The 24772-nt window shown below is 28.6% G+C and overlaps 3 protein-coding genes across 3 annotated transcripts; all 3 read left to right on the plus strand.

The window, feature by feature from the left end:
* The first annotated feature begins 609 nt into the window (after positions 1-609).
* On the plus strand, positions 610-9089 carry LOC114371790 (ripening-related protein grip22-like). The gene is made up of 3 exons (XM_028329126.1): positions 610-623; positions 707-1019; positions 9003-9089. The coding sequence occupies exons 1-3, from the start codon at positions 610-612 to the stop codon at positions 9087-9089; spliced, it is 414 nt and encodes a 137-aa protein (XP_028184927.1).
* Positions 9090-9838: 749 nt separating this feature from the next.
* LOC114369350 (ripening-related protein grip22-like) lies at positions 9839-10552 on the plus strand. The gene has a single exon (XM_028326567.1). The coding sequence runs from the start codon at positions 9967-9969 to the stop codon at positions 10438-10440; it is 474 nt and encodes a 157-aa protein (XP_028182368.1). The 5' UTR covers positions 9839-9966; the 3' UTR covers positions 10441-10552.
* A 10078-nt stretch (positions 10553-20630) lies between these two features.
* Positions 20631-22148, plus strand: LOC114370840 (myb-related protein 305-like). The gene is made up of 3 exons (XM_028328229.1): positions 20631-20853; positions 21162-21291; positions 21381-22148. The coding sequence occupies exons 1-3, from the start codon at positions 20694-20696 to the stop codon at positions 21889-21891; spliced, it is 801 nt and encodes a 266-aa protein (XP_028184030.1). The 5' UTR covers positions 20631-20693; the 3' UTR covers positions 21892-22148.
* Positions 22149-24772: the final 2624 nt, after the last annotated feature.

Below are 24772 nucleotides of genomic sequence, written 5' to 3' on the forward strand. Positions count from 1 at the left end.
AATAGTATGTAAAATTTAACACCAACTAAAAAATATCATGAAATTAAAAACTTAAAGAATCATATCAGGTCATATTATTATTACAAATACGTAAGTTCAAATTTATGATTTTATAACTATTATCATTATAATTTATTACGAAGTTGAGTTTAGATTTGAGACAAGTATCTATCTATGTCTCCTACCTACTCCCAAGTTTATGCCATTTTCATTTTAGGAAAAATCCAATCTGAATCCTAACCTAGCTTGCTTAAATGATGTGTTACTGGTCGAAGTCAAGATTAAATGAAATAGGACCATGCCATATGAATTTATTTTTTTTCATGTCTACTTTACACGACATCATTCCATTCAAAACAATTTTCAAGTTAAATACTCTATGTGAGAGATTTTGAACATACCAAATTAAAAGAATTGGAAAAGCCAAGACTACCCTTGCCTTTACTATATAGGACCTTATTTTGCAAACATAGGAGATAATTTTTGTGTTGTCTCTTTCTAAGCTGTTAATGTGTTATATTTTTTTTTGAAATCATACCATTTTCATGATTTTTAAAATTAAATCGTAATTATTTTAAATGAACACACCAACAGCTTGAAAAGAGAGACATGAGAAAAGCTAGGTATGTCAGGTATTCATGGTTTTCTTTTGCATAATATCCCTGAATGTTCGTTATAACCCTTTTTCCTTATGTAACTAATGCAGCATCTTGTCAATCAAATGGTGCTCACTCACCAGCATTCAACCCTCGGGAACGCCGGCCATTCTCACCGTCAACGACTTCGGCCCCGGCAGGGACGGAGGAGACCCCTCCGAATGCGACGGGAACTACCACCCGCTGCCACAAAGAGTGGTGGCGCTGTCCACAGGATGGTACAATGGTGGTTCCCGGTGCGGGAAAATGGTAAGAATCACGGCCAGAAACGGTAGGACCGCGGTGGCGAAGGTGGTGGACGAGTGTGACTCCACGCAAGGCTGTGACCAGGATCACGCCAATCAATCACCATGCAAGACAAACATTGTTGATGCATCTGAAAATGTACGTGTGGCATGACTTAGGCCTTAACACTGATGATGGTGAAGTACCAGTCACCCACCATGGCCTAACTTATTCATAAATCATCATCATCATTAGTAATATATTTTGAGAAGTTCTAACAATAAACTCTTTTAAACATATTCTTATTATATTCTTAGTTAAAATTTATTAAAAACTACAAATTAAAATCGCTCTTAATTTTATAAATTTTAATAAATTTCGACCAATAATAAAATATATTAAAGAGGACAAGCTTGTATAAAGCTTGTTTTGTTCCTACGCTGTGTGATCAGTCTATATATGTATGTGTATCTTAGTTTGGATGAATAAAGTCGTATTCTCCCTTTAATAAAATCACAACTTTGTAGTATATACTATGTAGTGTTAGATTGTACGTACTATACTTCAATATTAATTAATATTTCATCGTAATAATTTATCATATTGTTCGAATAAATTATGAAAAATGTTAGTGATACATCCCATTTTGGGCTGGAATAGGGTGAAAAATGTTAGCCATACATCCCATTCCATTTTGTACTGTAGCATGGTATTGCCTTTTGTGGGATCCTGGGTTAGTTTTTATTTTCTTGCTTTTACTGAAGCATAAATTGTATCTAACCTTTGGTATTCTTTCTGTAACTTTCACTGGTACCGTTTATGCATGAATGAATTATTTTTGCCGACAAAAAAAAAAAAGCTAACTTGCTTTTGTTTTAGAATAATGATATAAATATATCTTTCAAACAAATTTAATTTCGTGGTGGATGAAAAAAATAATTCAAAAGAGACACTTTATTAAAGTTGGTGAATATCTATATCATGATAAATTATGTATGGATATTATTCCATTACAAACATCTTATTATAACACTCATAATTTTTTTAATCTCTTTTAATTTTGTGTCACATCATATCACTTAATTATTATGCTTTCACTTATTTCTCTTTTATTTCTGTTAAATAACATGGATCATCATGCATCATTATTTGCTTTTTCTTTTATGAGCAAAATAATATGTACTAACTGAAAAAGGTACCAGAAGTACCAGTACAAAGTGATAATATGTACTAGTTCATGAGGTTATATTGTATTTCAACCCAAAACAAATTAAAATACTAGATAACCTATGAAAAGCCATAGCTGACCGTATATACATTGTTTCCCAACATAAAGTTTACAAAATGAACTTGATAATCCCCTTGTATCACTATCTTCCTATCTCTACATATAAATCAACATATCCAGCCACAAGAAAATTAATATGCAATATCATAACCACTTATCCAGAGCCACAAGAAAATATAATTGCAGACATAAGAACATCCAGCCATCAACCCCACGCATTCAAAAACTTAACTCAAATCATACTTCAGAGTTCAGAGATTTATGTTACCTCCATTTTGTTGTGCATCCACGACCATGAATACAATTTGATGTCCTCCATGAGCTTAGTGGTATCCACTGCACTTCCCTTGAAAATGTAGTTATTTCTAGCTATCCATATGCTGAAAATTACAGCGCACCAGATTATCTGCCACATCCCCATGAAATGCCGAAAAGAAGTTTGGTGATATCCATGAATGACAAAGAAGCTAGCCACAATTGCCTCGCCACCGAGCATGATAAGAACAACTCTCTCTTATGAGAAATTATTACATGGTTTAAAACTTTTAGTTTTGAACGATCTCCACATTATATACATATACTAGGTAGTGGCCTGGATAATTTGACTGTTCGGAACTTTGAAGTGTAGTGCACTAAAAATTACAAAAAAAAGAAAAAGAAAAAGAAAAGAAGTATAGTACAGTAAAAAAAAAAAAGTATGAGCACACACAACATACAATCAATACGTGGACACCAAAATAGAGACTGGATAATTTTTATAAGAGTATTGATAACCAAATTTTATAAGCTCTTTTTAAAATTTAAAAAACTTAATTATATGTCAAACATAAAGATTAGTCAAGACTATAACACACGGTGATCATGAATTATATAATAATTTCTCCTTTTTCATGTCCCAATCTTAAATGTTTTTAGAAATTTGTCTGTTATAATGGCTATGTCCTCTTAGTTAATTAATTTATACAAATATTGTTATTTCATCTTAGTTAATTAATTGTAGAGTTAATTACTTCAAAATTAAAGAATAATCTTTGTATAAATTCTTATATTTTAGAGAAATTTGATCAGGGGAACTAAAGATTTTCTCCAAAATCACACCTCGATTCTGGACTCATACATGTTTATTTAACATAAATTGTTATGTTACTTTTTTATTTCATTTTGAACCTGTGCTGATTTTGATGGAGAATTATTCTCGTTTTTCAAATAATTATGAAACATACATTTTGATATGATAAGATGTTACCCTAAAAAAAGATACGAAAAGATGAGAGAATATAGAAACAAAGTGAAAATGTTACGCACGCAAGGCAGAATATAGAAAGCCACAAACTTTGGTTAATTTGGTTTACTTAATCTAAAAGTTATGAATAATGTTGAATAGTTAATGACGAAAGTTGTATCACGTGGCTTCAACTTTGTGTCACAGAAAATAATCGGCATGGATCATATGTGAATGATCGAAAGATATTTTCCTTTGGCGGCAGGGAAAATTATAGAGGTCCATCCAAAGTTACAGTGCATTATATTTAATGTACCATGCATATTTGTTGAAATTTTTTCACGAGCCTCCTTAGATGTATTATGTATACTATGGAAAGCGGTGAAAAAAACTAAGCAACTGTTCACACTACAATTTTTTCTTCTATAAATTACAAGGCTTGACAAGTGAAGAAAGCATCGAGAGGAGAAGCGCAAGCAATGCTTTTGACTAGACGTGAAAAAATAGTGAAAGGAGAGAGGTTTGAATATGTTTTTATCTTGATTTTTTTTTAGATTTTAGATGCCTAATATTTTATTTTTTTACTTTTGGTCCCTATTATATTTTCTATCTCCCTTAACGCAAACACATCCTTTCTGTTCAGTCTTCTGCATGTGTCTGATCCTATATATATATATATATACACACACAGAAAGATGGTAGCTAGGAAATGCATGTCTGTTGTTGGTGGTGTAAGTTGGAGTGGTTATTCCTTGTAAGGACTGAACATATAAGTGATTGAGATCATTGTGCCTCTCCGATCCGATGTCTTCTCTGCTATATATGCTGCCTTTGCTTGCGGCTTAATTTCTGTGACTAGTGATGACTTTATATTTTTATTATTGCTACATCACTGTTTTTTTTTTATAGTAGATTATCACGATGGAATAATGGATTATTGTTGTCGTCGTATGAGATAACCCGTTATTTAATTTATAACTAATAGTAGACTATTATAAGCATGCACTATGAAAAAGTTTGTTTTACAAAAAACAAATACTCAATTATCACACAAAATAGTCGATTATAACGAGTTTAATTGGGCAAAATAATTAATCTAATTTCAAGCTTCTAATTAGAAGCATCAAGGATTCTTTTTTAAAATCAGTGTCATTTTTTTAACACCATCATACTGATTAGGCTACTTGTTGTTTTGTTACTTTTTTTAATTAAAATTTGTGAATATTTTTATATCATATTTTACATTTATTTATAGAGAAAGAACATAGATATCAAATTAATTAAATTATTGAATTATATTTACTTATTATGAAGATCTTTTGTGTTAAATTTTGTTAAAATTAAATAATAATAAAAAATAATTAAATAATTTAAATTTTAATTTATATGAAAGAGATAATAAATAATTTTAAATTAATATGAAAGTGTACATATGTTATTGTTAACCCGCTGGCAAGTGCATCAATTTGTTACAAGTAATAAGATATCCAGAAGTCCGAATCCATAAGAACTTTGTTTGTACTTAAATTAATGTAAATTTAATTTTAAAGCAAGAGATAAGAAATTTAAAATAATCGATAAAAAAAATAGAAGATAAAGTAAAGATTTAAAAGAAAAATAAAAGATTTAAAGATAAAAAAGTAAAAGATTAAGACAAAGATAAAAAACAAAAGAAAAGATAAGATGATTAAAAGATAAGTTAGCTGAATTAGATAATATGGGGACTCCTAGCCTGACTTATGTCTAGGAGGTATGGATTTATGATTTTTCTTTATCAATTTAGGTGATTCTATCCTACTCACATCTATTCATTTACTTGCTCCTGATGCCTCACATGACAAGCCTATTTTATCTATTTATCTCCCAAATGTATTTGCAAAGACTCAATTAATAGATAAAATGCATGAAGTTCTAATTCTAGATGTTTTTTTTAACGTATGGACATAATGCAATCACTCTATGTCTAACAATAAATTTATTATAATATATTTTCTTCTTGTTCCATTAGAAGATACCCTCTTCCAAGCGTCTAACCCTTACAACTTATGCATGCATATTCTCTTTAAATTATCCTCTTCCGAGCATCTAACACTTAAAAGAATATAAAAATGAATAATATAAACAAGATAAAAGCATAAAAGATAATTGAATAAAAAACACCTGATATTGTATTGATAAATAGTAAAAAGTACATCATACATCGCTTTGACTTTGAGGCCTGTGAGACCCTAACTAAGGATTTAACCACTCATAGCCATGAATGTGATAAGATTTCCCCTATTAGAGGGGGTTCTGTGGTGTCCCTCGTTGCTTGACTTAATTTCTTTTTTATAGTTGTTATAATGAACTTAGGTTCGATGTTGAAAATCTTTCTTATTTATATTTTTTTATATTTTCTCAATCTTTTAAATATTTTTAAAGATATTTTAAATATATTTTTATTATTAAAATAATTCATATTTAGTCGTTATGAGTTATTTATGTGAAAATAATTTTTAATTAAACAGTAACTTTTAAGTAAATATTTTTTAATTGAAAATTATAAAATGATATAATAATTATTAAAATTAGCGTGATTAATCTAATTTAATTCTTTTTCTTTATATATATAGACAAATCACATAGGAACCACCAAGCATGCAAGAGCAATATACCAATGTCGTTGATGCGTCGAGAACTGTGTGGAAAAGGACCTGGGACTTAACACCAATGACGGTGAAGTCCCACTTCGACCGTACGTGGTACACATAAACTCTTCATCAGGATTAACGATATATAATAAAGACAGGCATTTATATATATACAACTGGAATTCTCTCAAGTAATCGTGACTTTATTACTTTAATGTTTATTTTGTTCATGAAAGAATAAGATAGAAGAAATAAAGTGAAAGGAAAGAAAGTAATTAAGAAGAAAAAATAGAAAATAAGATGATTGTTTAAGGGTTTGGTAAGAGAGAAAAGAGAAGGAAAGAGCGAGTGACAGAAAAAAATAAGTATATTTATAAAATAGCATAAATATTGTTAAATAAAAATGATATATATATATATATATAGATATATATATATATATATATATGTATGTATTGTAATCATATAGGGTATAATGATTTTTTTTTCATTTTAATTTCTCTTTATATATGAATTGTAGCTTTAATTTTGCCCAAATAAAAGACAATAAATGTTGGTGAGACAACAATTTTTTTTTTATTACCATAAGATGGAAAACTTTCTAATAAATGTGTTTTCGTGTATTTTTCAATTAGTGGCTTTTCAACCATTCTAAATAAACATTAGTTAAGTATTTCGATGAATGCAAGATAAACTCATCTCATATTATTGCCCCTAATTTAATTACAATTAGGGATGTAAACAAACTAAATCATGTCCAACACTTAAAAATGCTTGACTGTGTTTTTTTAGGTAAGACTAGACTTGTTAAAAATATGATTGTTTAAATTTGATTAATTTATTTAAGCGATATCTAAATCAAAGTTTTTGTATCAGTAACTTATCGGTGTATAGTGTATCTATTGACTTTGCTAAAACTTTTTTTTTTTTAATTTCACTTATCAATTTTAGCAATCTTTTTCATCTTTCATTCCAATCATATATTTTTATCTATAAAACTAAGGTTTAATTGTAAATTTTATTGCTAAACTTTTATTATTTTATAAATTTTATCACCTATTTTTTTTTTGCAAATTTTATCATTTAAATTTTCAATTTTTACTTATTTTATTATTTAAATTTTCAATTTTTACTTATTTTATCACTGTTGACAAAAAAATAAATGATTTTGACTTTTGAATTTGCCTATTCAGTTAAACAAACAAACTTCATCAATATTTATTAACAAATGAAACTTAATAATTCACAAATAGTTATTTTCATCCTTAATTACAAATTGCAAAACTTCAATTAATCTACTTTTTTTAGAAGAATTAATCTACTTGAAGATGGCATCCCATGAATGCATGTATGTATATTAATAATTAATAATACGTTGTGGTTGTTGTTTCATTTCTTGATTCCATCCCTTTTTACCGTTTGTTTGTCCTTTTCTATCATTACATCTTCAATTTGCAAGTTGCTCTTATTTGTATTGTTTTTACTTTGCAGCTTTAAGTTAAAACCAATTAGTCTTGTGTGCTTAGATATGGAAAAACAACAAACAATCCGTTTTTTCTTTTGGCTTCTGTGGCGACCGGCCAAGTTTAAAAGAAAAAAGAAGAATTTGTAAAGTTCAAATCGGTCAATTTTTTAATATATTACAATGGAGGGTTCCGTCATTTACAAATAAAAAAAACAATGGTTACAGTAAGTTTTTGTAAGAAATCAAAATACTTTTTTTTTCCAAAAAAAATCGAATCAAGAAGAAAGATTTTCTTAACTGGATCTTTTTCTGTTTTTGTTTAGTTTCTGCCGTCTTTAGATTTCTTTAGCTGGACATTGATTTTTCTTTTTTATTGTATTGAGTTCGCCTTTTTGACAGTTTCTTCACAAAAAAGATATATAGCATGTAACTTAAATAATGTAAACCGGTATAATAAATAAGAAAGCAACAAACACTGAGGCATATAATTAATTAATTTCTTCTTGCATATACCGAGGTTGAGAGCTCTTCATTGCGCTTCCAAACGCATGCTGGTTTGAAATATAATGTTAGCTTCAGTATTGCTATTTCCTACCAATTGCACGAATCATTACGTGTCAATAGCATATGCGCAGTTATAATTGATGAAATATAAGATACCGTATGTTATGATAAAAATAACCAATCATATTCTTTGGTGTATAATTTTACGAAAATGTTTTCATAACAATTAGTATTCTCGTTTGAGCATTAACCTATGAAAGAAAATTGGGATATAAGTAAGTGATTCATACCATTTTTATACAATTTATTTTCTTATAATTAAAATATTTAATTATTATTATTATTTATTAAACTTAAATGAAGTAAAAAAAATGAGATGTGATGTGATGGGAAAAGGTAGCGAAAGATAAAAAATAAAAATAAAAGGATAAAAGTGAGTTGTAAGTAAGAAATTGAGATGTATGAGTATTATTGTATTAAATTTGTTAATTTATAACTAACTTAAAAGTCATATTTATAATGTTTTATATTTGGATATAAAAATTAACTTTATTATTATTATTATTATTATTATTATTATTATTATTATTATTATTATTATTATTATTATTATTATTATTACAGGATAAGTAACATATTAAAACACTTTAAGTAGACAATTTGCGTCGGATAAAATATAATGCAATAACGAAATTAAATATAGTGGAATTGAAGAGGTTATATACTTCGTTTTATTAATAAACCAAATTATATTATATATAGGAATAAAAGGAACCACGGGAAGCATAAGAAGTACTACCACCAGGGATACATAAGAGTAGAAACAAAGCAAAAACTGAAAAACATAAACAATGACCCTGATAGAGGTTATATATATACTTTGTATAAAATGTCTAACTAGGGTGCATTGTGCGGGAGAATGATAAGAATCAAAGCTAGAAACGGAAGGAGCACGGTGGCTAAGGAGGTGGACGAATGTGACTCCGTGCATGGCTGTGCATGTAAGATCAACGTTGTTGATGCGTCCGAAACTGTGTGGAAGGACTTGGGACTCAACACCGATGATGGTGAAGTACCAATCATTTGGACCATGGCATAAACTCATCAATCATATCATTAGAACTATGAATAAGGTCAGGCACATTGATTAACTGATATATATTGTGATTATATTTAAAGTAATCACATTTAAACAAGATGATCTCTCAACCTGATTTAGTTTATCAATAGGTCAACCTATTTTACTTCACCCCACTTAGGGGAAATTAAAAATGAAACAAAAATAACCTTCTTTTAAACATCTGCAGGTAGTTTGAAATTGAAATAAATATAATTTAACATTTAAAGTACAAAGTTATAAGTGCTACATAAGTAGCGTTTTTAATAATAAATTAATATACCTATTGACTCAAATGAGTAAGTGATCCATACCATTTTTATGCCATATAATTCTTTTAAAGTTAAAATTATTATTATTATTATTATTATTATTATTATTATTATTATTATTATTATTATTATTATTATTATTATGATCATCAGCAATACTAAATTAAAATATTCTAAGTGGATCTATAAAAAAAAAGATATTCTAAGTGGACAGTTTGCATTATATTAATAAATAAAGTAATGCAATTACGAAATTGAATTTTTTTTTTCTTTGCTGAGTTCACGAAATTGAATCTAGTACAATTGTACAAGTGATTACTGTCGTTTAAAATGGTAAACTACGATTCTATGTGATGTCTTATCTGTGCTTAATCATCTCAAGTATATTTGCAACCAAAACAAAATTTTACCTTTCACCTCGTAAGTACAAAATAAAAAGATGTTCTAGATTTGAGCGGTATATAAACTGATAAAACCAAGATTACTCCCCTTGCCTTGACCTACTATATATACATTAATAGAAGCACACCATATATACTACTCAACTACTCAAGTAAATTAAGCGACATATTCATTGGTTGAGCAATATGGCGAATAATATTGGTGTGTTATTGGTCTTCTTATTATGCCTAATGAATGTGATAACCCATCTTCCATATCTCACAAACGCATCTTCATGCAAATCCAAAGGCCTTCATTCCCCTCCATACAATCCCTCTGGAACGCACGCCACTCTCACTCTCAACAACTTCGCTCGCGGCGGGGACGGAGGCGGCCCCGCTGAGTGCGACGGCAATTTCCACCCGCTGCCACAAAGAGTGGTGGCACTGTCCACCGGATGGTACAACCACGGCGCACGATGCGGGAAAATGATAAGAATCAAAGCTAGAAATGGAAGGAGCACGTTGGCTAAGGTGGTGGATGAGTGTGACTCCGTTCATGGGTGTGACAAATCACACGCATGCAAGACGAACGTTGTTGATGCGTCCAAAACCGTGTGGAAGGATTTGGGACTCAACACCAATGATGGTGAAGTACCAGTCACTTGGACCATGGTATAAACTCATCATCAGAACTAATAATATATATAAATAATACTGAATAAGGACAGTGGCATCTATATATACAGCCAGGATTCCCCCTCCCCGAATAAATCATGGCGTTTGTACTTAATTATTAGTCTTTGGATGAATATTGCAGTATATATAAATTCATCCTAATATAATCACACAACATTGTACATCTTCAATTAATCTCTTGAAGATTATCATATATATATATATATATATATATATATATATATATATATATATATATATATATATATATATATATTAATAATAATATGTCGTGGACTCGTGGTATATAGTTCAATATCTTTCTTCATCTCCGATCAATCGGTTGCAACTAGTTTTCTGGTTTCATTCAACAATCCTTCCTCTATCTTCTTCATTTAATCATTGGAGTACTTATTAATCAAAGGAAATGTATAAAAGACAAAATATCACAATTGTCTTGCTCTAAGTATTGCTCTCAAATTTAACGTATAGTGAAGGAATTGATCTGGCAAGTGAATGCAGAATAAAACACGTACAAACAATTTGCTCGTTCATTTTTTTCGCAAAAGAAAATAAAATTGCTCCTTTATTTTCAATTTTTCTAATTTAAAATAATTAGTTTTACTATTATGATAAAAAAATACTTTACTTTGAGGAAAATATTTTTAATGATCAAAGTAAAGTATTTTTTTATCATAATAGTATAACTAATTATTTTGTTAAGATACACAACTCTTATTTTTTATACTATTCGTCATTGTTATACTATTTATTGATATTGATATGTTATTTGAACATTTAATTAATTTATAGGCATTTACGTGTACAACTCTTTTAATTACGTGTACAACTCTTTTAATAAAAGAGTTTGTATATGTAAATGGTTATAAATTAATTAGATATTTAAATAAGAGTTTTTACATAATAATTAATATTTTTTTAATATTTAAAATAAAAAATATTCCATAATAAACCAAAACTCTTAAAATATAATTGAATAAAATTCAAGTACAATACTTTAAGCATTCTTTTATCTTATTCTCCAATTAAAATTAAAATTTTACTTTTTGACAACTTATATAATAATATTAATTAATGAATAACACTAAAAATACCTAATACTAAAATTTTGTCCTATATAATTCGAAACATAGGAACGGTGTATACCTCATCAAGACAAGAGAACTTCTGTCCAAAAAAAAAACGACAAGAGAACTATAAGTCTTACTCTTCCACGCAATCAAACAAGCCATTTAATATTTTAATCAAATACTGTCAATTCACATAGCAAAATAAACTGAGCCACACATTCTTCTAAAATAGTAATCATTGGTTGGTTCGATTAAACTATCATAAAAAATCTTTATTTGAGTTTTTAAAAATATTTGCTTGGTTCAGATGAATGAGAGCCTCGACAAATTCTAAACGGAATCGGGCATGTACAACGTACAAGGCATAGATAAAACCTAATTAACGTTATTATTTATGCTAACCAAATCCGACAAAGCAAAAAAATTACATCCCACTCATAGCCGGTTTTACGGCATATATTTTAAAATAATATTTTTAATGAATTAAGATAGTTTATTAAAAAATTATTATGATTTTATTTAAGATTTGTTTTTCAAAATTTATAAGGTAAAATTAATTATTAATATATTATAATTAATTTTATTTAATATTTCTATCTCAAGTTCTCAACTAATAATAAATTTTATTTATTTATTTTTTATTGATATGGTATTGATTTTAATTAGCCTTTCGCACATTCGCCGAAATGGAGTTATGGAGGAAGAAAAAAAATGGCCTTTCAAAAACTTACTTTGGAAAGTGTTTTTTTATATAAAAAAAGTGTGTAAACTCCATTGAGTTAACATTTGAATTTCCAAAAAAAAAAATATGACAATCTGCGTTGAAGTGAGACAACGAACTAAGAATTAATAGTAAAAATAAATAAATTTAATTTCCTCTAAAAAAATAACTTAATTGATCATTTTCGAGAGAGTCTCCAACTACTATTTCTAATAATTATATATTTTTTATTCATAGAGAACTCAAACTTTATTTAAGAAAATTGAGTGTATTACTACTCAGAACAACATCAAGATGGTAACTTAAAATTATTTGAAGAATAATTTTGATAAGAAAAGAAAAGAAGCAAGTTATTTTTTAAACTTATACGTTAGTTTTTTTTTTGGTTAAATTTATCTATAAATACTTATAGAAGAAAAAAAGAGCTTAATTATTTTATAAATTAAAATTAACTTTTTAAAGAAACTAAAGTTGTTTAAATTTTTTAAAAAGATAATTTTAATTTATGCAGAATCTATTTTAAGTTCATAAGAGAAGTTTATTTTATTTTTTTACAAGCACTTATTGCATATTTTATTCAAATATGACATTTATAACTTTAAATAAGTGGTGCTTAATTAACTTTGAATGTAGATTATTTAAGTCAAGCTGAAGTATCATCCTTTTATTGGAAGATAAGTTTCAGTTAAATTGTTTCGATTTGTTTACAATTTTCATTCATTTTTTGAGCCGTTAGCTTGTCTAATGCAACCTGCTGTTTATATATATCATAGAAATTGTTGTTCCAAATGTCAAGGAATGAATTCACCTAAACTATTACTAGAAGAATGTTTATAAATGACTTGAGTACGCCTATTGCCTATCCTCTTGTCCAATAATGCACTTATAAATTCGAAGCTCGTGAATACTTAATCTTGACCTATCAAATTATTTTATATCAGAATATGGGTATATAATGAGTGTCAAATTTGCATCACTAATTCATATATGTGTATATCATGTCATCAAGAAACTGAATAGATATTTTTAGGTATATATAGTCTCAATATGTATCTCACACTAGACACTATACCTTAATGAAATACTATCGTGATTTATGAAAATCCAATGCTCAATACCTTGATCTTCTGATTCTCATAAAATATCCTGAATAATAAATAATTACTTTGAAAAACACTCTATAGGCTCTTCAAATGATGTTGGCATGGACTTCCAAAGACAAGCATGAGATGGTGGATTACGGTGAAGATGAATGCTATGTAAGCCTACCCAAGCGTGTGGCTATCTTGCTTTGAATAAGTGGATAATAATCCAAAGGTTGACCGGTTGACCAGGGATATTGCATAATCCTTGAGTCAAAAAGTTGGCTTAAAATTTAGAAAAGTGCTCCAGAATGGATGTGGGTCAAAGTACCGAGAGAGTACTTTCTTAATTGTTTCACATGCAAAACCCAAATCAATCCCGTTTTAACCGAATAAAATATGGAAGAAAACGTTTTATTCCAATAAAATATAATCAAATTTTGCAAGTGATACGATTATCATTATCGTCCAAATAAAACAAAGCATTCGCTAAATTGGTCGGTAGTGCCAAACAGCCAACACATTGTAGATCAGACCAACAACGACAATTAGTTTGGTTCGCACTATGCTCTATAGTCATAAAGTTTTTGACATAGATGTGTTAGCGCGTGCCTCAAACTTCGTCATTCAATTGATGACCAAATTGTTTTCTGAACCATCCTCTCTTTTAAGTTTTTTTTTTTTTTTTGGTAGAATCCAACTTTTTATAAGTTTTTTTTTTATCAATAAATATTAATTTATTAATTTTTATTAAAAATATCAATTGGACAAATTCGAATGTGACCTCTCCATCCCTCTCTTCTCCAATCTTATATTTCCACAAGTAATGTTTATATCATATTTTAGGAAAAGACCTAACATAAAATATAGGTAATTTTAAGGAGGTGTTTGTGACCATCCACTTCATCTATAAAGCTTGAAGCTGAATTTGGTCGTTGCTTACGTACGCTTAATCCACCTTAAACAGGTAAGAAGTAAGAAAAAAGAACTGAAGATAATACTAAGAATTATCAAAGTTAATTAGGTCCCATAGAAACTACAATCATTCTTAAAAGTACTCTAAGCCCCACCTTTTGGGGGGAACATATTGGCAGGTATGGTCAAATAGTGCAAGGTCGACTAAGTTGTCTTATTTCGTTATTGCAGCCATTGTTGTGCACATGAATTTCTTGCAAGCTTAATTTGGTTCTTTTGATCTTTAACTTGTAATTACTAATTGTTAGATATATAACTTTTCACCTGCTTTGATTGCTAATGCTACTATGGTCAAATTGAACAATTAGTCAGATTTAGGTAACCATAATGGCTGTTTTAGAGTCATTACAAGTGTGAGATCACACTAAACTTACCTACCTTAACACAATTTCGCTACTTTCAATTGGATAATCGACCTCTAAATGGTATCAATCACCCAACTTGTAATTGTTGTTGATTTAACACATGTTTTAGATTAAAGTTTGCAATCATTAGTTTAAATAAAAATATGTAGTAAACTTAATTAAATTTGATAAAAACAAATGTGATTTATGTTGGGATATTTTTTGTTCAAAAGTATGTCAATAAAATTTATTTAAATAATACTAATAAAAAAAATTACTTCATGTTTTGTAAATATATAAAGCAAAAATACTTAAAAATAATGTATGATTCAAAATCAAGTTTATCCCAACCCTAAGTTATATAATTAATTTAACAAAAAACTAAACATAATACACAACTAAGTTTGAAGTTCCAAAAGTATGTTTGAGATATCCCAAACATACCATAATAAAAACTAACAAAAAACAAATTATTGTTTTTGAACTTGTTCTTGTTTATTCAACAAAAAATAATAAAGACTTGTTGTTTCTGTTTTAGTTTAAATTCTATCTAATTAATGAAAATTAAATATATTGTTGGCATAAAGCTATAAATATTATGGAGAATATATCAAATGAGAATACACCCTTAGAAAAGATTAAAAAACTTTAAGTATAACTAAATTTTTATCAAGAAATATTAATCTTATGATGAATTTAAAGGATCAAAACATACGAGGATATTTTAAAATTTCACTGGAAAGCAACAAAATCCCAATGATAATGGTTACCAAAAGCAAAAAAAAAAATATTATTAATATAAATAAAAATATAAATCATATTTAAACAACAAATCAAAAAAATATACACGATATTTTAATGTAATTACTTGATAATCAACTAATTTTTAATTTTCATCATATGTATGATTCTATGACTTTAAATTTATATATAGTTGTATATCTAACCATAAAAAATTTCACTTGATACACTCTCACAAATATGAGTTTAATCTAATTAGATTAGTCTAAAAATTAATAAAAAAATTGTGTACAATCAATTAATCCATTCTTTTGCAATATTATTAAAGAATAAATGAATGTCCAATTTTTTTATACGACAAATTTGATATGTGTAATGTTTTTGGAGAAATAATTTAAATATTTACTTAATTAGTTTATAATACATTCCTAAATATTATGTATGACTCACTTAGAGGTGGCCACTCAACCATCATCAACATCCACCAAATATTAATGTCCGACCCATTTAAAAAAACGTCAAGATTAAAGGCAAAATTCTTTCTCATCTCCTAATGAGTAATGACCAATGAGAAAGGAATAGACAAATAGAAGAAGAACATATCAATTACGTTCGTTAAATAAAAGATTCGAATCATGTCATTGAAAAAAATTGAAGCTGAACCTAGTATATATATAAATAACCCAAACCAAGAATGGGGGAGCATATATATTTCCTCTTTATTCAAAACAACTTTCTGATATATATGCTGATTTTATTCCCTCATCTCGTTCTATCTCCTCCATTTTATTTGGGTTAATACTTAATATAGCAGTATAAAGATGTTCTTTATATCCTTAGAAGTTTTAAATTCCTCCCTTTCAGCAGAGTTTCCATATAATAGAAATGAAGATGACGAAACCACATTAGCTTCGCAATTTAAAACATTAGCTTAACTGTCTTTACATTAGAGAAAATATTCGTAAAATTTATCAAATCTATTTGGTAAAAAGTGTCCATAGTTTGATTTTTGTCATCTTACATATGCTTAAGGTCGGCTAGCGTTAGTGGATATGGATGTGCAAGGGTTTAAATAAGTTCATCTAGCTACTATTTATGGTTATTAGGCGTAATGCTGGGTCTTAGAGATCACAATATCATTCTAAAATTGTTAAGTTCGTATTTATCATTTAAGAACAAAGAATACAATTGCATGAAACCTAATAATAAGTTCTACACTCATGGTATTGGTTTTCAATTAAAAAAATCTTTAACTTTTCTAATCTGTCAAAGTTTCCAACTCTCTATTAGCTGTTGTGATTAATCTTTACTACAATGAATTAATATTCATATCTTTTTTGTCCTTTGTTGCTTTTTTTTCGGGTAGTAATTCCCTCAAACACAAAGCGATATGATTAGGCCTTTTTAACGTCTTGCTGTTTAAGATCCAACTCTGATAATTTTCCATTCAAGCAAATCGTCTATTCAGATACAATCATATCATATAATTAACAATTTGAATCACATCTACTCTCACCCATTAATCATCTAAAAGCAAGTTAGCTAACTATTGGCTTAATATTAATTAAGCTTCATGCTAAGTGGGTTTTTAATTTCTGTGGAATTGACTTACCATTCACGTTAAAACTAAGTTGATGATGAATTCACAATCTTCTAAAAGCCTGATCGATCTGAAAAATAGTATCATAACTTTTAAATTTTATGAAAGTGCAAAGTTAATTGGGCGAGTGTCAAAGTTTGATATCATTACGAAATGGATTTCTAGAAGACACGCCACAACATATATGTATCGTATTAAAAAATTAGATCCGAAAGAATAATGGTTCAATTTAAATACTCTCAAGTGTCCCCGCAACAATAGCAAAACGTTGATCCTAATCTATGTTGAAAAGACACCCAAAAAAGAACAAATTACACATCTACAAAAAAAAAGAAAATGTTAAACACAAGAAATCATATACGATCTCACCTTTAGTTTTTTAAAATTTCGTTTAAGTGCGCACACATGCTTAGCTGTTAAACAAAGTGTTTTAGTGGTACAGGTATATATATTATGGTCTTTACTTTATTAAGATGATGATCATCGATCCGTACCACACACGGATATTACTAAAATTTAAAAGAATGGCAACATAATTATTAGGCTTGGTGCATGGTGTTCAGGGTTTTTTTTTCCCCTTAAGTAAACGTCACAAGTAAGGTTTATAGCTAGGGATCGAACAGGTGAAATTAGTATGCTAAATCGACTGACCAGGCTAATTTGATTATTTATGACGACGGCTTTCAATGTCTGGGTTAAGTTCTAAGTTTCTAACACTTCTTCAATAATCAAATTATGTTCATTTAATTTGGAGACCTGTAATATTCTTTTGAGCTTAAAATACAAAATAATTATGAATGTTGAATAAAGAAAAAGAGTCTTATTTCGATAAGTAACAAATTAAAAAGAAATATAAAGAATTTAAAGTGTGACTGAGTTTTAAACTAAATAATAGTTTTATATAACCTATTCAAAGGATTAAAATTTATAAGAATAACTCAAAATTTTACAAAGGATTGTTAAAGACTCTAATTTCGATAATTAAAAAACACTTTTATTTTAAACATTCGTTGAACTATATGATTTTGTCCTAATATTTATGTTGATTTTAATTAAAACACTCATTTTTGTCGGGATTAACATTTGCAAAATATGTTTAAAACCTGACCCTGAGAAAAAATTGTAGTTATATAAAATTCAAATATATTATTATGTGACTAGCAACCATCACATATACTTTCCTCTTGTTAATTCTTACCTTGGCAATTAGTCATCCATATTAATATAAAGTAATGTAATTTAAAAAGCCAAATTCTGAGTTTCTTTGTAAACACTGATATTAATCTAACTTGTTTTTATTGGCACAACTAATTTGACATTTTGGTTTTTTAATCAAATTTAGAATTTGCTACCAACTTAAATTTAGAATTACGACTAAAAGTATTATTTTATTTTAAAATGGAATACCTTGGTAAAAGATGATTAGTTGCAGCTAAATAAAAATCCCAAACATTTCTTGGTTAAAAAAAAGAATAATCTAATTTTATAAAAAGCAAAGTTATAAATTTAATAATAATCCAATTCTGGGTAATAAGTTGCTACTAATTAAGCTCAAACATTACTGCTTTGTTTGCTTGGAAGGAAGGGAAAAAAAGTTAAAAACTTAAATTGAAAAGAAAAAAAATATTTCTATGAATCAACTTTTCTCTTTTTTTCACTTACTCTCTTATAAATATTTTTTTTTTCTTTTCACTCCTACCGAACACAGGGTACATGTGAAAATTTACAGTAATATTTTTCAAAATCAATTGTTTAGTTTCACTGTATTATGGAAGTTTTTTTTTTCTCTGCAAAAGAAAAAAAATGGAAAATTCACGCGTCCAGCAGCAGTTCACCAAGCACAATGGCTCCAAAAATACAAGTACGATGCACACCACCTATCCCAAGATGACGTTCCACCCCCATCATAACGATAATATTTAATTCACCCCATTACCCAAATTAGTATCCAATCTTATTATTTTTAATGAAAATTTCATAATTATCTGTATTGATCCCCGAAAGAGGTAAGCAGTCCAACACCTGGGGAATGCCCATTGGGGATCTTGTACTTTTCACTTTAAAAAAACCTCACTATCGTTATATTTTATGAGTGATTCCTTAGATTATGCTTCTTAACTAGTAATTTTGTGTCCAGATGCATGAGCCTAGTTCACACGTGTCTGCACAAGATTTCTCCTTCCCTTTTCTTTGTCTTGATTTAGCATCAAACAATATTAATTTATGTTTTATTTGATCTTTGTTAAACATGTCACCTAATAGTTTAGCATATTATTTCATGATTGACCAATTGCAATTTTTCAAGCCCTTTTAGTAGCTCATCATTTTGTTGGTGAGGAACTAGATTTTTCTTAGGCGTGAGGTATATCTTACATCAAAGACTAACATCAACCAGACGTAAATAAGACACAGGTAAAGATATTTTGGTAAATATTATGTTGATAACTTGCATCTTCTATTTATTTTATTTATCTTTTTTTTTTAAAAAAAAAGGTGTTCTATTTTAAGAATTTTTATTATTATTTTTCACATAAAATTTAGAATTTTACATTCACTGCATCATATAATTTTTAATAATATTTTTTTATCTAACACTTGATAAAAATATTATTAAAAACTTTTGATAACATTTAAAAAATGTTATCAAATATGAATAAATGTTACTAATTATTTTTACAATATTTTTTTAAATATTATGTCTAACTGATACTGTTAGTAAAATGTCACAAGATAAAATATCGTAAAAATATATTAGTAATATTTATTTATTTAAAAATATTTTTTAAATATTATTAAAAGCTTTTAACATTTTTAATAGGTGTGAGATGAAAAAATATTACTAAAAGTCATATATGTACATAATTAACATTAATCTTTAATGGTAAGTAAATTATAAAAATGGAGCTAATTAGAAATATAATATAAGAAAATACATGAAGTACTATATTTAAGTTTATTTTTTTCTTTTTTATTTATGTTCCAATGTATAGATAAATTTAGTATATGAAATTGCAATCCAGTTGAGTGTAAAAGTATAGAGATTTCACCTAAAGATATTTTTAATACACAAATTATAAAATTGAATTAAATTATTATAAATTAATTGGACTTGAGAACCGATATGTATAAAGTGTGTTTGTATAAACATCTTATCCTTCGTTACACATGTTCCAAGACATCAATGCTGGTCATGTTTGAAAATACGGTAACCCAAACACACTTTATGTGATCCACCTTACCTCAACCACTAGATTTATCTAAGTTGGAAGGGTTATCACACCTCAACTAGGAACACAATTACTATATTGATTCTTTTTGGTGGGCTTAATTTTTTTTTCAAAAAAAAAAATAGTTTGTCTTTTAAGTTCTTTCACAAAAATAAACATGAGTCCTTATAATGATCTCATCAAATTGGAATAGATTGTTCCGTGAAAAATATATATGATGTCTTAAAAAGAATCATCCCAACAAAAAATAATCACTTGTCTTTTTACACTAGATTGACAACATACCCCGTGTCTCCAACAGTGACACGGACGTGGATAATAAGAAATTAAGAAAATAAGATTGGCTGACTGATAGGATCAATTTGAGTCACAGCTGCAGGTATAAATATGCAGCAAACATTGAACACAAATCAGTACCATAGAATTTGGAAGACAAAGTTTACCTAATTAAGAGCCAAACTTAAAAACTTTTTGTATGTATTGGGAAGTTATGGCAGGAAACATGGGGTGGAGTGTGATAATAGAAGAGGAGGGATGGAGGAAGGGACCTTGGACTTCTGAGGAGGACAGATTGCTCATTCAGTATGTCAAGTTCCATGGTGAAGGCAGATGGAACTCTGTTGCTAGGCTTGCAGGTCCCTACCAAACTCTTATGATTTTGCTTCTTAATTAATTCCTCAACATAGTTTACACCTATGTCCAATATCAATTGACTTTCACAATACAAGTGAGTGAAGTGAGACACAACAATTAAAATTGCTTCCAACTTCTACTTAGTAAATTGACTACCCTTGTACCATAAGTTTTTCTTTTGGCCTTTTTTAGACCATTTTATTGATTTTTCTTAATTCTTGACTCTTGACTCTTGAGTATCATTCTTTATACTCTATTATTGATAATTTTTAGACCATTTTATTGATCATGTATTATATTCTCTTAACAGGACTGAAAAGAAATGGGAAAAGCTGCAGATTGAGATGGGTGAATTACCTGAGGCCAGACCTCAAGAAGGGTCACATAACACCACAAGAAGAAAGCATAATTCAAGAGCTGCATGCTAGGTGGGGAAACAGGTAAAAAAAAAAATGAATTCCAGATCTCTTTGAAACTTGCATGTTTTTATAATAAAGCTTTGAAGCTAAATCAAAATTAAACATTTCAGGTGGTCAACAATTGCAAGAAGCTTGCCAGGAAGAACTGATAATGAGATAAAGAACTATTGGAGGACTCACTTCAAGAAAAAGACTAAAACCCCCTCTGATGCTGCTGAGAAGGCGAGAATCCGTTCCTCGAGGAGGCAACAATTTCAACAGCAACAGCAGCAGTTGAAGCAGCAGCAGGTTCAGCAGCAGCAACAACAACAACAACAATTCCAATTCAACTTGGACATGAAAGGGATCATAAACTTGCTTGAGGAAAATAACCATAGAGTGCCTTCTATATCTCAAGAGGCACAAGAAATGGCCAGCATGTACCCTAACACTTCAGAACAGCAGGACTACTTCTACTCTATGTTCAATGTCAATGACAATAATGTCTCTGCACCTGAGTGCTTAAACGAAGAAATTTTGTGGGATGGACTGTGGAACTTGGACGATGTTCTTTGCAATTTCAATGCAGCTAGTGCCACAAGCAAAGCTAGTTTACATAATTTAGTTGCTCCTTTCTGTTAAAGGTTTTATTTAGCCTTCAAAATTGTTAGGAAGAATATTAGTACTAATGTGAGTCACGGCTTGATAAAGCTCCAAAATCTTGGAGCTTAGAGTTTTTTTTTATCATTAAATGTTACTTGTTAGTTTTTGTTAGTGAGAAATTTAAACTCACAACCTCTCCGCTCCTCCTTGAAGCTTAGAGTTAGGGTAGTGAATGATATTCTGAAGGCGTGTTATTGTGTAACCCATTAATAAAGTGTCTCGATTTTGCTTATAAACTCTGAAATGTGCTTTGCTCTTTTGCTTTAAGATTTTATTTTATTTTGGTACAGAAGATTTTATTTTTTTGAAACAACAAGTATTGACAACTTTCTGGCTGTAGTAAATAGAAGAAGGAAAGTGGAAGAAATAGGAAAATGATAAACTGCACCTCCTTTTACTTAATCTTAATGATTCTCAGTTGTTTTGCTTTTCCTCTTGCAATTGTCTGAAACCAAGGTGGAGGTAGAAGTTTAAATTCCATAAAGCACTTAAAGAAACTATTTAATATCCTTTGCGTCATTTCATTTGGATGGGAAAGCTATATACATTTAGCTAGAGCATGCCATTACTGCATAAAGAATACCCTAATTAAGGATAGATTATGAGACACACTTTTGGTATTGGTACAACTCAACATAGAGTTTTCATGACATCGTTTCTCATCTTATTCTTTTCTCTATTTAAGCAACACATAATACAAATTCTCTGTTATTTTTTCATTTCTTTCAAATGAATTGGGCTTAAACTAAGATAGAATAGGATTCTTTAAATTTCACATATCTTACGCAGTATTTTTATTTATTTCACCAATAATCTTTTTACGTGTTGATTATACCCTAAACATGTCAGTAAAAGTATCATCGGTTCTGAGTTCTGACATTCCCCAAGTATCTCAGAATCTAGAATTGCAGAGGGACAGATACTAGTACTACCCGGAAAGTTAAGTTTTTTTTAAAAAAAAATAGTTGTATGGTTCTGGTTGATTATATTGATGTTAAAGAAATTATTATTAAAGAATTAACACTCAAATAATTAATCTGTGTTTGAGAATAATATTTTAGATGCTAAATTTTTATTTATTAGTGTTTATGATATGTATATGATTGCAATGATATCACTGATCGTTGAGGCTGAGACAAAAATTGAAGGGACTCAAAGGTTAGTTATCCTTCCAAACCAAATTTTCTCGATATAGAAGAGTTAAGATTAAAACTCTTGATCACTTTATTTAAAGAACCTGAATTCGTTACTGCTCAAATCAGACCATTCATTGGTAAAACCATATAAAGCATATTACTTAGTTTAAAAGAATATAAAGCAGAATCGCTTTCTTTTTTTAAAAAACTAAAAGTGACATTACTTTAAATATTTAACTACAGAATCGGGTATAAAAATAACTTGGGCTACGGATTTTAAAATCTGTCGATGTGTCTAATAAAGATAATATAGTAAATTCATAATGAATGTGACTGGAGTTCGATTTTTTCCCCTCACCGAAAACTTAATCTCAACTCACTATTGGTAAAAGGCAGGAGCTTTTTTTTTAGTACCCCATTTTTTTATAAGTAGCAGGAGTGTTTTTATAACACACAAATAGTAATTATTTCCTGCACTTCCAATGTTGTTGTTTTCTTCCCCGATTGTAAAATATAAAATTACATTCTGAAAAAATTATTTTGAAATGTAATTTTATATTCCAAAATAAGTATTCTAGAACCTTAAAAAGGTACAAACAGCAACATTGGAAGTGTAGGAAACAATTGCCCACACAAAATTGTGTACAACAGATTCAATTGCATGTTGAGTATAAGAATTTATCATGCTGAATAAAACAAGATGTAGGAATAGTGTTTGACACTGATACCTCCAAAAACCAAAATACAAGAGTTAAGAGGTTAAATGAAAAAGAAAACTAAGCATAAATTGGTCAATTTCAATAAGTGATAATAATTTATTGGTTATTTTCTTAGTCTATGATACTAGGAAGTCTCAAGAAAAAAAAAATTGACCGCAAACAATTATTAGTCTGAGTGGTAAATAACTTAATATTCTTTAAGCTTCAAAACAGTTAACCTTCAAATGATAAGAATATTAGGAAAAAGTGACTATCTTTCTGTATAGTGAAAACGTAGTCAATGTATACGTGCATCGTTTGCATTTGCATCTTCCGTAAATTATGTATTTCTTTGTTCTCTTTTACGTATTTAAATAATATTTTAATCCTCATCAAAGAAAAACTATAATATATGAATGCCAAAATAAACTTAAATAAGTAAAGCAACCAAAGCTATATAGTTGTCGAAAATTCGAAATTCAATTTATAAAACAATTACCTAACGAACTTTTAAATATTTAACAATGAAGAAATATTACAACTTATTGTTCTCAGCACCTGCACCCATTAAAAACATAAGAATAGCATAATAATATCAGTTTTTTTAATTAAAGAGAATATTAATGCATAAGCTCCATTCATTCGAACCTAAAAAAATATACCCCGCAACTTTTTCTATGCTGTTAAAGTAACAAAGTGGGGAATATATAATGAGAACTCGATCTTTATATTATGAGAAATGAAAATTATAAACAGAAAACTTCAATTCATGTGTTAATGATTAAGATTAAAAAAATATGTGACTTATATAGTTAAATTATTGTTCCTTTTCAACTAAGGAAATAGAGAAGAATTTAAAGGAGATTGTGTGTTTATACATTATACCCAATATTGAGTATAATATTTACAATTTAATGTCTAAATTGTTCTTACAAATGAGTTTGGAGTTAAAAAAAATGAAAGTTGAAATTTAAGAAAATCGAACACTGCAGAGAAAGAGAAAAAAGAAGCTGCTATGCAATTTTG

This window comes from Glycine soja, chromosome 10, assembly GCF_004193775.1.
Source record: "Glycine soja cultivar W05 chromosome 10, ASM419377v2, whole genome shotgun sequence".
Classification (NCBI taxonomy): Eukaryota; Viridiplantae; Streptophyta; class Magnoliopsida; order Fabales; family Fabaceae; genus Glycine; species Glycine soja.

Bases quoted from the DNA above. Each gene is read 5' to 3' on its own strand.
- LOC114369350 (XM_028326567.1), top strand. From the start codon at position 9,967: ATGGCGAATAATATTGGTGTGTTATTGGTCTTCTTATTATGCCTAATG.
- LOC114370840 (XM_028328229.1), top strand. From the start codon at position 20,694: ATGTATTGGGAAGTTATGGCAGGAAACATGGGGTGGAGTGTGATAATA. The intron at 20,854-21,161 runs GTCCCTACCAAA...TTCTCTTAACAG, and splicing joins CTCTGTTGCTAGGCTTGCAG to GACTGAAAAGAAATGGGAAA. The intron at 21,292-21,380 runs GTAAAAAAAAAA...TAAACATTTCAG, and splicing joins CATGCTAGGTGGGGAAACAG to GTGGTCAACAATTGCAAGAA.
- LOC114371790 (XM_028329126.1), top strand. The intron at 1,020-9,002 runs ATTGTTGATGCA...TGTAAGATCAAC, and splicing joins AATCACCATGCAAGACAAAC to GTTGTTGATGCGTCCGAAAC.